Genomic DNA, 14,939 nt, shown 5'->3' with positions numbered 1-14,939 from the left:
GGGTGGGTGTATTTCCTATTCAGAAACCTTTTGGCCAGAGATATGGGTTAAATGCTCTATTCTGTGAATTACTGCTTTGTAAACAGCAAGGACGTAAAAAAATCACTGGTTTTTTTCCCCTTTGTTTCTTTTCCACTCCTTTACAGAATAAAACCTTTTTCCACCAGTTCAGTGTGAAGGAGAACTGGCTGCAACACAGAGGAACCGTGAATGAAACAGAAGAAAGTGAGTAAAAATGAAAGAGTAGAGGAAAAGCTCAAAAGCTATACAATTGTTTCTCAAGGACTTCCATGTAAATATTCTTTAGCTGACATATAGCTTTTGAATAAGACCTTAGGGATGCAAAAGAAGAAATATTTGGCAAGTTTACCTTCCTTCCTCCTGGTTTGCAGGGCTCAATAGTGCCATGGTATCTCAAGGGGTTTTTGCCCTGTCCAGTTCCTCCAGCATCCCTGTCACAGTCCTGTGTATGTCCTAGCTGTGCTGACAGCCCATCCACCAGGCATTACTTGTGCTCCAGTTCATGCTCTTGGTCTCTTGACCTACATCTTGGTTGTGAAAGGTGAATGAATAAGCCTGTCGCATGAAATGGGCCAGGATCTGCTAACTCTGGGAATGTGCCTTAGCTCCGTCTCTGCTCTGAAACATCTCTGTGTGGAGTGCAAGGTGCCACTTCACTTTAATGCCAGTCATTTCAAAAGGCAATTTCCCTCCATCACTGTTAGTACTGTAAGGCAGTGAGGCTGTCACCCTCTACTGCAATGCCTGAGCAAAGAAGGAGGCAGAGAGGAGAACACTGTGTACACAAGCAGGGAATGGCAGAAGGAACTCCTACCTGGCAGCCTCGCTCTTTGACAGTAGATCTTCATTTCTTACTGAGAGCAAAACTCCAGAAGTTCACTGGAAGTCAGTGTATTTTTAGTGTTCATTTGTGACAGAATAAAAACTGAGCTTGTTCTACAGCAAGCTGAAAGACTTGCACAGTATGTGCTGCTGATAGATAATCCTCTTTTTGTGCTTCAAATGTAGGGGGTTTTGAGGTTTATGTTACCAAGGCTTCTTCTAAAAATGTTATTTGTGGATGAGAACCCCCACATTCATTATTCTTTCAAAGTTGAACACAGCTTGCGGGTGACTGGAAAGGAAAGTGTACTGGTGAAAGAAAGGGGACAGACCGTGTGACTGTGATAGGACAGTCACCAGGACAGGACCCAGCAAGGCCACTCCTGACTGAGTTAAATTGCTTTTGTCTCACTCCTTGAGAGCAGGAGACATGGACTATGATGGGATTGAAGTAATGAAATAGCCAGAGTGAAGCTGGGGAGGGGAGAGACAGATGCAGAGGCTGGCCATCTAACCCTGTGTGTCGAATGCTGTCTGACTGATGGTGCTTCTGGAGGATGGGTCTGTCCAAGCTGCACTGTGCCACTTGACCGGAGGTGTTTTATCCTCTATTGCAATCATTACCAGGGCAGCTTGCAGTCCATGGCCACTTCCTCCCTTTGGCATTCCCTCCTTCTGACAGAGGAGCAGCACAGGCTCCTGGAAGAGATGACGTGGTCCATCCCAAGAGATACCACAGATAGAACGTTGGAAAGGTGTGAGGGGGAGAATCACTATGGTGGTTGTGCATGAGCGTCTGACCTGTGGGTTGATTTAGTTTAGTGTAAAAAGAAGGATAAATCAATAGCCCATTTATACAATGACATCACTGTCATTGTCCGTTTGCAAATGACAGAGAGGACATTTCAAGCAAATTTGCTGTAAGCAAGGTGTGTCAATCTGCATATGGAGTCCAAATATTCCTGTCACATTTTCTGAAATTTATTTTTCTACCTTGTAATTTAAAGTGCAGTTGGATGTCTCCAACTTCATGATGTGTATCCATTCTGATAAAAGATTCTGCCGTAGAATGAGCATCTCATTTACTCTCTGTCAGCAGAGACAGGTTAAAAAGGAATTAAAAAATAAAACAGCTTTTTTCCCCAATACTCAATGTTAAGTTACCCCTTCATTCTCATATTCATTTTTTTCTTTACTACAGCAGGAAAAAATCCCTTTTCTTAAGGATAGACTTCTTAACTGCTTCTGGCATAGTCTTCACTAATGAAAGTGCCCTGAAGCCATGAAATCTGTAGGACAAGCAAAAAGCTATTGCTACATACATCTGTCAATAAGGAGAATACAAAAAATACAACCGTTTTGGAGAAGAAAAGTTGTTCTGTGTTGGCATGGTAGCAGCCTGTCTAGAGTAAGAAGTGCTAGAGGAGAAGGAAATTGAAAGTTTAATTGAGCACTGAAGTGAGTGTGAAACTAAGAGCTATGATGATTCTGATTAGCAGATGTAATTTTCAAAATATTTATGCAAGTCTGCAGCTCAGTTTCTTCCGCTTAAGTGTGGCATATTTCAAAGAACTAGCTAGGGCAAACTCTGCAGAAGATGTAAACCTAAAATTCTGGCAGGCAGAAGGAGTGTACAACCCTTTTTGTAGCAGAAGAAAGTAATTGCTGAGCTGACCACAGCATTCCCAGAGCTGAACCAACTCGTGGACCTCAGTGGAAGGAGTGAGCCCAGGGAGTTTCTCCAAACCAGTCCCATTTATATGTGCTGCTTGTGATTCAGGAAATGAGTTGTCACAACTGATTGTATGGCAGTTTGGGCAGTCTCTGCTGGTGCTGAAATACTCTGGCAATGCAAAGAGTTCAGATGTCTAGACAGATAAGTTATCAGGAGTGGTTGAAAACCTGGGAGCACTGTTTTTGCAAAGCTTCCTGCTCCAGGTAGAAATGGGGGTCCAAAATAATTTCTGCAGCAGACATGAAGTATACTGAAAGGGCAGTGATTTATCTGAACCTAAAATGTAGAGAGAAAAGATGGCAACAAATGAGTTTCAGTGAAGATAGGCAGTAAAGGAAGTTGTCTGTGACAAATCCTCAGGGTAGGAAGTCTTAAATAGATATTGCTGTGGGAGTCTATGTTTCCATTTGCTTGCCACTCTAATTTCCCAGGGACAGGAAGTGGGGAGGGGGGAAACGGTGATGTTTATGCTTAGTTTCATGTCCTTTGTGTCAGGGTACAGTGACTGCCCTTCCTGCAGCAGCCAGGCAGCTGAGGCACTGCTGTGGTGGAGTCTGCAAGTTTGTTCTTTGCTCTGTTCAGGTATCTCTGCCTACAGCTGAGCATGTCTTTGTTCCTTTGTGCAGTTTTCTGCCGTGTGTATATAACGGAGCACTCCTATGTCAGTGTGAAAGCTCAAGTGTCGACTTCAGCGCAGGAGATTCTGAAGATCGTGGCAGAAAAGATCCAGTACCCGGAGGAGGAGTTGGCGCTGGTGACAGTGTCATTCTCTGGTGGTAAGTAACTTCCCTCCATCTGATTGCTTACCTTTTAGTGCATCAAGTAAGGGAGGGCTGGCATTTTCTGATGCAAGGATACAGCTGTTCTTCCGTGGGCCCACAGCTGGATGACCAGGGGAACAATGAGGAGCTGCTTCCCAGAGACTTGTTTCCATGGCAACAGCTCGCTCTTGGGTGCCGTGGGATGTAGCATCTCCTGCCTGGGAAGGGAGTGTAAAGAACTCTTAGTCTCCAGCAGTATTGCAAGGTTTTATTTCTTTTTCACAGATGAACCTCCTGGTTTGGAATTTAAATTAATTTTGAAGTCAATGAGGCATGGTTTGCCTTGAAAATAGAGACAGGAATAGCAAATACTATATGCATGGCTGTTTCCTCATTTATGGCATAGATAACAAATATTCTTGAGCTGAAAGGAGGAAGACATGTATTTGCACAATTAAGATACTGGGAGCAATCTCAGCAATATTTTGTAATTTTTTTACATATTTTGCCTATTATTTTGCCTATTATTTTAGTATTATTCATTAAATAGAAGGGCTTATTGTCTTTTTTAAGAAAGACTAGAGTGATTGTGGAGTGTTACTAGGGACCAGCCAAAGTCCCAAGATTTTCTTTGGTCTTTGGCAGGTCTCAAGCTCCTTGGTCAGATTGTTTTGATCGTTGCAATGTTTTTTGGAAGCAATTTTAAACTAGGTACATAGAACCATGAAGCTGTATCTACAAAAGGACTAAGAGTGTAGAATATCTTGGCAATATTCTCAGATAACATTAGTTGGTGTTGACCCCCTAAGACAAAGGATGCGTCTTAAGTTACAACACTCATTGCTACTTCTTTGTCAGTCTAGTTAAATGAAATACACACAAGTGCTGGTTTGTTCTGTTTGTATCTTTGATTCAGAACTGGAAGGTCACATTTTTTTTCCTCCATGCTAAGCTCAATTAAATAAATGTATTTTTTGAGTGCACTGATGTGGGCGTCAGGGAGATGGTGCCCTGCTCTGGTTGTTGAGACCCTGGGCATGAAGCTGCCATTGGGAGCATTACACATGGGTGTCCCGGCCATCCAGGCTACATCATTTTCAGGCATACTCTTTTTACCCTTGTGTGTGCCCAAACTGACCTCCAGTGCATTTTACAGCACTGCAAAATTACTCTGCTGCTGTTGTTTTTCAGGTCTTTCTCTCCTGTTCAAGAGCAGGTTAAGTTTTGCTCCGATAGCAATAAATCTGGTTCTAACTGCTGCTTAGCTAAAGAAAACCAACCATTCATAAATAATGAAACATACTATACTGGTTCCCAAGAAAGCCACAAAATGGAAGTGGTTGCCACTTGGTTGTTCAATGAGAAATAGTAAATAAAATGCAGGTATAGTAGGGGTTATGACCTTTATAACCCCTAAAATGTTATTTACAGTTACATTGCCTGAGTTAATTGGAAATACAACAATATCAGTATCTTTCTTCTTACTCATCCTGTACTGCAAGTAATAAACACCAACCTGCTATGCTTTTTTTTCCTGCCTGGTGTTTTTGCTATTTGTGTGACTTAGAACTCTTGTCTTTAATCCACTTGGAGGGCAGAAGTGTGAGCATTGGAGAACCTGTTTTTATTGTACTCCAATAATGAATAAGCAAACTCTTTATTTGAAATGACCTTGAAAAAAACATAATTATAGTTCAGCATAATGTACCTGTGTATCAATTGTTAAGTGAGCATGGATAAAAGGGAAAACTGTCTGAAATTATGGTTGGCTTTCAGGTTCCTCCTGGTCCTACTCCTCATGGGCAATGCAGAGTCCAGGGTAGCAGTCAGTGTTCTTGGTAGTTTTGGGTCTACCATTTATCAGGTCTCCAGGGGATTACTTGGAGCCCGCAAGAAGTGACAGTTTTTGCAGGGCAGTTTTTAAGCTGTGTTTAGAGTTTTTCTTTATTTTTCCCCCCACCTTTCTCTAGTTCATTCAAGATTCTGCAGAGCTGAACCAGTACTCTGGACTGAGGGAAAAAAAGTCCTTACCCTTTGCTACCAGTGTCCTGCTCTTTTACTCAGATATTTCTTAAATTTGCTCTAAGTCTAGAAGAATTACTGTAAATACTGTGTTAGTGCTCTGTGGGGTGAATTTCATGGTGATGGGATCCTTTAAACTTCTTTTCCTGTTCAATGGCTGTGGCTACTGATTTAATCTCCACCCCTGGTTTTGTCTCCAGTGACACACAAAAGCTCAGTCTCTGGAGGCTGAGAGACTCTGCTCTAACAAAATTCACTACATTTATATTAGATACACTGGGTTGAAATGAAATGTTCTATAAGGCATAGGAGGCTAGACCAGATGATTTCAGGGTTTCTTTCCGTTCTATGTGAAGTGCAGTTTAAAAGCAGAAGCAGGAAGCTTTTGTGCTGTAGTCCATCAGAGATATCTTGCCTTTATCTTGCCTGAGCAGGGTGGATATGATTGGTCCCCACAGAGACTGAATTTGATGCTTAGTTACCTTCTAAGAAGTGATGTGGCTTCACAAATACAGTTGTACCTTTTTTTCTCATATACAGCTTATACTCCTGTTCTGAAACTTCTGGTTTTTTGCTGTTTTTACAGAAAAACATGAGCTACAACCAAATGATTTAGCTATCTCAAAATCTTTGGAGTCATCCAGTCGTATGTTTGTATACCGAAAAGATCTGACTGATTCTTTGGTAAGGATTGGCATTGTATATTTCCCATTTTTTGTTTGTCTGACTCCAAATCAAAATCTTAGTATTCCGCTCAGAGGGCTTTTTCAATGCAGAATTTTTTTTTTCTTCCTTAATAAAGCTTACTGAGTTGCTCTATTCCTTAAAAAAAAAATCTTTCATTAACAGCAGTTATTTGACTGAACAGTAAAGGAATTTGTTTGTCAATTTTAAATAAACCAAAGCTTCTGTGCAGCTTAAGTCTTGCAATCTACATCAGCCTGGAAAAGCTGGCTTGTGTTTGTATCAGAATGGATGGGATAAGGATTATTCAGGGCTCTTGAGACTCTTTCCTCCCCGCCCTGCCTTGTGACTCTGTAGCATTTTGGCTGGTACATATTCATACAAAGTGATGGACAAATTCCCTGGAATTACTGCACGTGGAAATAGATGTCGTGTGAGTTCCACAAGACCCATCAGTGTTACTTACCCCTGTGTTGTGGCCAGCTGGTGTGTACCACTGGGGGCGTGTCCTCCTCCTTTCCTTCTGCCTGTCTGTCTCTCCATCCTCTCGCTGGTGCTGGGAAAGTCAGTGGATTGAGAGGCAGCAGATCCTCTCATCCTTCCCTGTCTTCAGAAACCAGGATTGCAACCTCCCTCCCTCCATGCTTTCCCAAAACCTCAGTGAGGCAGGCACAGTCAGGCACTTTGGTGTTCCAATAGCTTTCTGCTAATTATGCAGATGTTTCTAGGAAAGAGTAGGGGCTGTATCGCAGCTGACTTCTACATGTTGTCAGTACCTCTAGGATCTGTGCATTCATCCTCAGGATAAGAAATGTCTATTTGCATTTTGTTGGATCAATGTGCCCTGAAGAGCTGGCATGCCACTATCATTGTAATCTGTCATCCCCATTATCTCCGACATTCCAGCCATCTCTAAAAATGTGAATATTAAAGGAAGGTTTCCAGCATAGACAGGTGACAGCCAACCTAGTTTCATTAGTTACATAACAAAAATTGCAAAACTTGCTGTAACTGTCTGAAATCAAAGTAGCATCAAAGTAATGGCTTAACTGGTAAGAATAATCTTTCATCTTGGCAGATGGTTCATGTGCCAAGTTTCAGACTGATGAGGTTAAAAAAGCCAAGAGAAATGCAAAACTTTGAAAATCCCAGCTAATAATGAATACCAGCAGTACCACTGCACTCCACAGTAATATACTAAGTAACTTTTATGAATCAGAACCCACAGTGTTTTGCTCTTTGTTGATTACATTTGGGGTAGATTAATCATAAAATATATGGATTTATGTTATTTGTAAAAGTGGACTGGAGTGCAAGTTATGTGTATTTATTCTTAATCCAATGTGTTTTCAGAATGATTCTTTTATATCAGAAAATTTAAAGATGTATTAATTTAGATTTTATTTTCTGATAGTTTGAGGGATTTTATTTTCATTATGCTGTCTGCTTGGCCAGTGTTTTATATTCAAGGTTGGGAGAGAGAGAGAGAGAGAAGGAGAGAGGGAGAAGGCTTCACTCTCCAAAGCAAATCATTGATCCTATTGACCCATTTCCCATTTCAAGCTATTTATTAAATAGGTTACAGCTCTTTCATTTTGATTAGTGGGGAAAAAAGCCCTCAGAGTGCACTTAGAGAAGATTACCTACTCAGCTCTGTTTGGTACCTTAGTCCAGTAACTGTTTCATTGCAGAACCTTTGGCATTTCTTGAGGAATTTGTTTTGCTCTTGTCTAATCATTTAGAGCCCATTTTCTGAAAATGAAGAATTGCAGCAGAGATCTGTGAGGATTCTGGGAATTAACACCTGGGACCTTGCCTTAGAGCTAACAAACTTTGACTGGAGCCTCTTCAATGCAATTCATGAGGTAAGAAGTACCACATCCACTTCCAGGTATATTATTGTCATGCAGCATTGCATCATTGTGATGCATTTTGGAGCGTTGGTATTCCTGGGTGCTTGCTTCACTGTCATGCCAACATGATTTGGCAGCTCCTCAGTAGTGGTCACAGGTCCAAGAGTTATCTTGCAGTCTGGAGACTGAAAAGAATTGTCAGAGGTTTGTAACATTCCTATGTTCAGGCATCTCATTTGTTCCCTGTATACCTGATGTGTTTTATTGAGATTAGCCTCAAAAGAGTAAAAGACCATGATTATGTTCTAAAAACCCTCTCTGTGAATGTGTTACATGTGCAAAATGTCCTATGCACTTGATAGTGTTTCAGTGAATATGGGATTCCAGAAATAGTTGTCTTTCATGTCCCTTTAGCCACCAAAACATTCACAGTTTCAGCAATTTAGATGGCCACATTACTGTTCTTGTTAGGCTGCAGTGAGATAAAAAATACTGGGCAGGCTTTATTAAATGAGATAATGGTGCACTTCAGGTTCTTTCAATGACTTTGATAGATTCTGGTTTGTGTTGCTGAGTAAAACACACAGTTAACAGTAGAAAAGCTCTCTTGAAAATACTGTTTACTGAAAAGCATCTTGGCTTTCTGAGAAATGAATGCAAAATTGCCTTGCTTTTCACCAGATACTTTCCTTTTCTTTCATTTTGGGTTTTTATTCAGTTTAGACACTTTAAATTTAAAACTGGCCACATTTGGGATTTTTTTTTTAACAGAAATCAAGACCCACACGTCTATTGGTTAAAAATTGGCTAATACAGAAACAAGTTTGAATATGAATTTTTCAGATTCTGCAGTGGTTTGATATGGTTGATTTCTCATACTCGAACAGAAGTGATGAAATACAGAAATAGATTGTTTATATCTTATACTTGGCTATAGCCAGAAATGCAACCTTGGGAATTCTAACAAGAAGAGCATATCTTGCAGGATTTCCAGTCCACCTGCCTTCTGTAATAAGTTTCTGGATTTTGCTAAGCTAAACCTGAACCGTTTGTGATTGGCTCATGGATAATGAAAAAATAACCATTTGTGACCAGACCTTGTTTCAAAAACATAGTTTTAAATAATTTACAGTCCATTTATATTTAAATTGTTTTTATATCCCTAATGGTGTTGTCAATGTCTTCCAGCAAGAGCTGATATACTTCACGTTCAGCAGACAGGGCAGTGCTGAAAACACCGAGAATCTCAGTCTTCTGCTTCAAAGATGCAATGAGGTCCAGCTTTGGGTTGCCACCGAGATACTCCTCTGTAGCCAGCTCTGCAAACGTGTACAGCTAGTGAAAAAGTTCATCAAGATTGCTGCCCAGTAAGTTGCTGGTGTTGCAATATAAATCCTTGAATTCACATGGTTTGTTTGGCAAGAAGTAGGTAGAGAAGCAAAGAAAGAAAACTAATTTGTTGTCCTGTGCTTTGATAGTGTAGTAAGTGTACCTACATAAAACAGTCCATAGATAACAACAGCAGAGCCTGGTCAAAAGGAGGCATGGTGGAGTGTGTGCTGCTCAAATCTCCCCTGGCAGCTTAGCTACTGCTGTCTGCAGTGTCAGCTGCAACATCCCTGATGGTGCAGAGATGGCTCCTTCTGAGCTGAGATAACCTCAGGACCATACGACAGAACTATTTTGGCAGCAAAACAGTCACACAAGGCTAGATAGAAACAAAAACATTCTGTTATAAACTTGAAAGTCCTACTTCTGGAGAGGAACCTCACTGCAATAAGCTGTTGCCACATGTAATCCTCTCTAGAGTACTCCTTTACTTATTGGCAGGGTAGGCTTTTTCATGTGTTAGATTTGACAGTCTATTCTGTTACTAAATAGTACTGCCATTTATTCTATGCCATGCAACAGAATACAAATATATACTATACACAGAGATTTCTTTTCTCTGTAATAATTTTTTGTCTTTGTAACCAAGGAAATGGAGCAATTTAAATATGTGCAATCATGCTCCTCACCTCTCTCTCCACTTGCTGGTCTTCTGCAATATTTGAATATGCATGTTCGTGGAAAATGTATAAATTGTTCCCTTCATCGGCTGGGCTGATTTAATTTGCAAGGCACTTACATACAAAAGACTGTTCTCTGCTGAAGCAGTGCCTTTAGAGAATTAATTTTTCTAATCTAATCTAGTGTAACTCATAAATGTGATCCGATTTAGTTTGCAAGTTGTGTGGTATCCAGTAATATGTTCATTTTCTGCCGTATCAATGACCAAAAAATGGTTGGTTCCATGTGCCTTGCTTGCACCATTGTAGCATTAATTTGCATCCCAGAAAAGTTTTGTGTCAGTCCTACATGAATAAGAATATATTTGTTACCAGACTAAAGTGTTGCTCTATTTTTATTCATCCCATTCTGTTAAGTGAAAAGCCAAAGTTATGGAGACTAAATACAGTTGTCAGTAAACAGTAGATAGGCTCTCCCCCTGTATTGCAGAAGCATCCATCACTGGAGAATGTAGGTGATGAAATAAGAGAGTGTGTAGCTTTCACGAGTTTTTTTTTTTCATCATAAAAGCTGCTTTCTAAACGAGCACACCGCTGTATCTCATCGGTTCTGGAAGAGTTGATGAGAGAAGAACAATTAGGGTGGAAGGATGGTGTGCTAAACACATCATGATACAAGCCAAGCAGCCCTCCTGTTTTGTTTATGACTAAGCAGAGAGGTAGGGAACTATGAACAGCTTTGGCTGCTCCCTGTTTTCTGCTCACAGATTCAGCCAGGAATCTTTGTCTGGTCAGGAAGCCACCAGGACTCAGATTTCATGTTCATCATCTGTGTGCTTTGGTGTTGAGGAATGCATTTTACGCAAGCGTGTCAATGCATAAAAGGGAGACAGAGTATTTGAAAAACAAATCCATATGCTTCTGTTGATGAGTAGTCTAAAAGAGAAGACAAGTGGTTCAATAAACAAAATTAATTAGCATGTTATTGGGAAAAAACATCCTGGGGAGCTAAAGAAACAAGTCAATGTAAGGTTAGAAGAAACAGATTACAACAGCAGCCTTTTGGCTCCCCAAGCAAGCAGTGGCTGACTGTGAGAGACATCCCTTCTCTCCACAGCTTGCTGTGAGGAGTGGGCCCACCCAACAGACTGTTTATGCAGGCTGCGTTGGACACCTTCCTTGTTTTGAAATGAGTTGCCTTTGGGAGCTGCCTGGCTTTAATGATAAAAAGAATCTAAGCAACAAAGTTGGGATTAACTTGAAGACAGCTGAAGTGAAGTGAGAAACACACTGTCTCAAGATAGTACACAGTGATAAGGGCAGGCTTTATAAAACTTGTAACAAGTTCTGGCCATTTTCCAGGCTAAGGCCTTGGCATGTACTTTTCCCTGATGATAAATCCCAGTGAACCCAGTGGATTCATTCATACTTTAAATTGTCTTAAAAGAGGATTCACACTCTCACACACAAATGCACGCAGGTATTTGTATGGTCTCCAAAAATCTGCAAGAGACAGGGCAATATTTTCTTTTTAAAAGGACTCGGTATTTCAGGATTTCAAGTTTCCTGATGAACTAGGAAATGGATTAGAAATAAGCATGGTCTGATTGTATACAGTAAAATGTCAAAAAATAGAGGTATTGAGCAAATTCCATCCCAGAAATGGATGGTTCCAGCTGTACTGGAACCAGTACTAGCTGCAACTGGTTTATAGGCATATGTAAATTGAACACTAAGCAGATTTTCAGACAACAAAAATGATGAAGGATTGCAAATGCATTGGAGGATAGATAGAAAAAAAATTATCTAAGGAGTCTAGTGGCATGTGCAAACAACAGTAGGATAAGATTTAATTTAGATAGATGCCAAGTAATTCAGCTACAGAATGCTAATACTGAGCTGAAGAAATAAATGCATGATTGTAAAGAACAGCACTGTGACAGAGGTCCTTGGGTAATAATAGATGACAAATTAAAAGAAAGGACAAAATGTTATGCTGTTCCAAATAAATAATTTGCTGTTTGTTTTATGATTGTATAAGAACGTGGAACATTAATTATATTTCTTCTTCCACCCCCCACTGTCTCACTACATGAGAAAGTAGTGAAGGAAATAAGAGTTAAATATGAGTTAAAATAAATTACAAAGAGTTCAATGAAGAATAATAACAATATGGAAAAGCAAATTGCAGGCCACAACTACAATGAGATATTGAAGGAACCTATGCTGTACAATTTACAGAAAAGATGAAAAAGAGGATGAAAATATTTATTGTACAACAGAATAGAGGTCAAGGAATTTTTCTGTGTGGTAAAGGACAGCTGGGAGTAACTTGAACATTGAAAAGGGAAAATTACTTTTGACAGCAAAGGGAAAAAATTAACCTGCCAACAACAGGGTTGATGAGACAGTAGAACGTTTTCTAAAAAACTTCTTAGAGACCCCATCACCTAGACTGCAGGTGGTTATGAGAGGACATTTAATGAGTTCATTATGTGGAAGATGATTGTGTGTCAGTGCTGAGAGTTGAAATGAGACTCAGTAACCTAGGATACGTGTGCATTCCATTTATCACTGATTCTGAGTACAAAAAAAATCATATTTTTATTCCTCAGCTGTAAAGCCCAAAGAAATCTGAATTCATTCTTTGCAATTGTTATGGGTCTCAACACTGCATCTGTGAGCCGGCTGTCTCAGACCTGGGAGGTAAGACACATCTTTATATCTTTCAGATGCTGTCAAAACCATTTTGCACAAAGGCTGTATACTGGTGAATTACCTTTTCTTTCTGATTATTATTTTTTCATGCTGAAATCAAACATAGAGGGAGTGTTGATGGAGAAAATTCTTTGTGACCTGAAACCTTAGATACGCAGGTATTAAAAAAAAACCCTAAATGTGTCCTTCCAGAGTTTTAAATAAGAACAAAGCATGGAGATCCTATCCCCTTAAAACAAAATAAATTATTCTAGCATTTTAAGTAGATGTCAGAACAGAAAGCCTTACAAAGGTGGCTCCAAACAAGCAATACCTTATTATGGAATAATTTCATTAAAAAGCCAAAACAACAAAGTAGAAATAAACCTTCTCTAGTTGTCTTTCATCAGTTTTTTTTTTTTTTTTGCAGCTGCTCATCTTGAACAACAAAGTTAGGAAATGAGCCATGAATAAGGAGCATACTGGAGAACAGAGATTATTTGCTACATACAAACTACTGGTTGCTACATAGAGCATGAGTGTGTTTAAAGGAGGGTCCCACTGGGATCTATATTTATGTTGTGGATTTGTTCCCATCCAAATGGCATCCGTATTGAGTTATAGTATCTGCCAGTTTAGTATTGTATCTGCTGATGAACCAAATACTGGGGAAGGACTAATTTAGCAGGGTGGGTTGAAGCCTTATCCCTCCTTCGTGCCCTTAACACCACAGGTGTGCAGTACTCCAGAAATATCAATCTGTAATTGTGACAGAGTGACAGAGAAGGGCTGTGATCTCCTGCCTTGGAGATATGCTTGAGCACCAACAGCTGGGACCAAAGGGCCATTAGAGACTTACAAACCTGTCTGACACTGTCCAGAGCAAAGTCTCCCCCCTTAGCTGAAAACCATGCATATGGAAACATCACTTGTAAGTCTCAGGCTTTGACACACAGAGGAACAAGGACAGTGACTGTTTACGGGGACTCAGATAGGCAAGGAAGAGCTGACTTAAATCAGAGATAAAGTAAAAGTTTTAGAGAAACTACATACCTGAGGACGATGACACAGAAACCCCTTGCCTCTGATATCTCTAAAACACCTCTCTGGGGGACATTTGCCATGGCCTCCTCCTAAGTTGCCTTCATTCAGTTTCTCTGGGCTTTGGTAGGAGAGTGGAAGAGACCAAGTATGGTCTCAAAGGCAGTGATACAGATCTCTCCTGCACAGAGACATGCAGAACTCTGCTCTGTGCTGAGGCCTCTGGAGATCATGCGCTGCCGGTGGACTTCTCTCAGGAAGAGCAGAATATGTTGTTTGTCGGAACAAAGAGTGCATCTGCATATGTACCACTGTAAATATGTCACGTTTCTGTGTGTAAAATATTTATCAAGTCACATCCTTTCTTTTTTTTTAATTTGTAAAACATCATTGCACTGGAAGTTTCAAAAGCAGAAGGTTATTTGCATTAGTAATGTGACTTCTAGAAAGTAGAGCAATGTTTTTAAATTAATTATAATTACTTACACATGTAAATGAAACAACCTGAATTTAAGCAGCCATTTAGACTAAATCATATTGGCTCTGCACTTGATTTCTTAAACAAGTAGTATGCTCCCAAGCATATTCTACTTTTTTTTCCTACAGTATCCAGTGTTTTCATGAGCCTCACTTTCCCTGATTTAAGATAGAAAAAAACATGCAATTGCAGTTCCATGTTCAATCATTTTAGCATTTTAATAATGCACATCCACTTAATCTAATTGTTCTAAATCTCTTTTCTCTTGGTGGTGTCACTGTGGCTGTCAGGATCTAAGGACAAAGACAAGACAGGATTTGTACTAAGAGGGGATCTCTTTTACTAGACTAGCTACTATGGCTGGAAAAAATAGGCAGGCTTTAAGGTCCACACAGCATTCTTCAAGTCTGAAATACCAGCATGAAAATTTTAATTGCAAACCATTACTTTGAGTGTAGTGATGTGAATCCATTAGAGCATCTTAGAGACAAAGAAAGTGGATGCTTGTGGAGTAGAGCAGGTGTTGGCAGGAGGGGCAAGACAGTAGTTTGTGCCTGGGCTCCCTTAGAAACTGTTTTATGCAATAAAAAAGTGTTTTATGCCTCTCTGTGGCATTAGGAGCAGATACCAGAGACAGAGTAATCAGTTTATTAAGGAAATGTCTCACTTTGGCACCAATATGTGCCAGTGTTAACCCTATCAGCACTGGCATGATGTATAGAACAGCACTGAGTGGGACACCTGTTAATTTCTAGAACCCATATTCTGGGGGTAGATTGATTACAACAAATGATTTAACATGGATGTGATCAGTTT

At 40.0% G+C, this 14,939-nt stretch overlaps 1 protein-coding gene across 1 annotated transcript in view; it reads left to right on the top strand.

The window, feature by feature from the left end:
* Window positions 1-14,939, top strand: part of RAPGEF5 (Rap guanine nucleotide exchange factor 5) — a 155,573-nt gene that overhangs the window by 123,687 nt on the left and 16,947 nt on the right. The window contains exons 16-21 of the mRNA XM_053990492.1: window positions 147-225; window positions 3,205-3,354; window positions 5,948-6,045; window positions 7,788-7,910; window positions 9,087-9,265; window positions 12,523-12,613. Coding sequence (XP_053846467.1) covers window positions 147-225; window positions 3,205-3,354; window positions 5,948-6,045; window positions 7,788-7,910; window positions 9,087-9,265; window positions 12,523-12,613 — 720 coding nt within the window. The remainder of the gene's footprint in view (window positions 1-146; window positions 226-3,204; window positions 3,355-5,947; window positions 6,046-7,787; window positions 7,911-9,086; window positions 9,266-12,522; window positions 12,614-14,939) is intronic.

Source organism: Vidua macroura, chromosome 1, assembly GCF_024509145.1.
Source record: "Vidua macroura isolate BioBank_ID:100142 chromosome 1, ASM2450914v1, whole genome shotgun sequence".
NCBI classification, from domain to species: Eukaryota; Metazoa; Chordata; class Aves; order Passeriformes; family Viduidae; genus Vidua; species Vidua macroura.
Note: the sequence above shows the minus strand (reverse complement) of the source record. Positions and strands in the feature narration are given on the sequence as shown.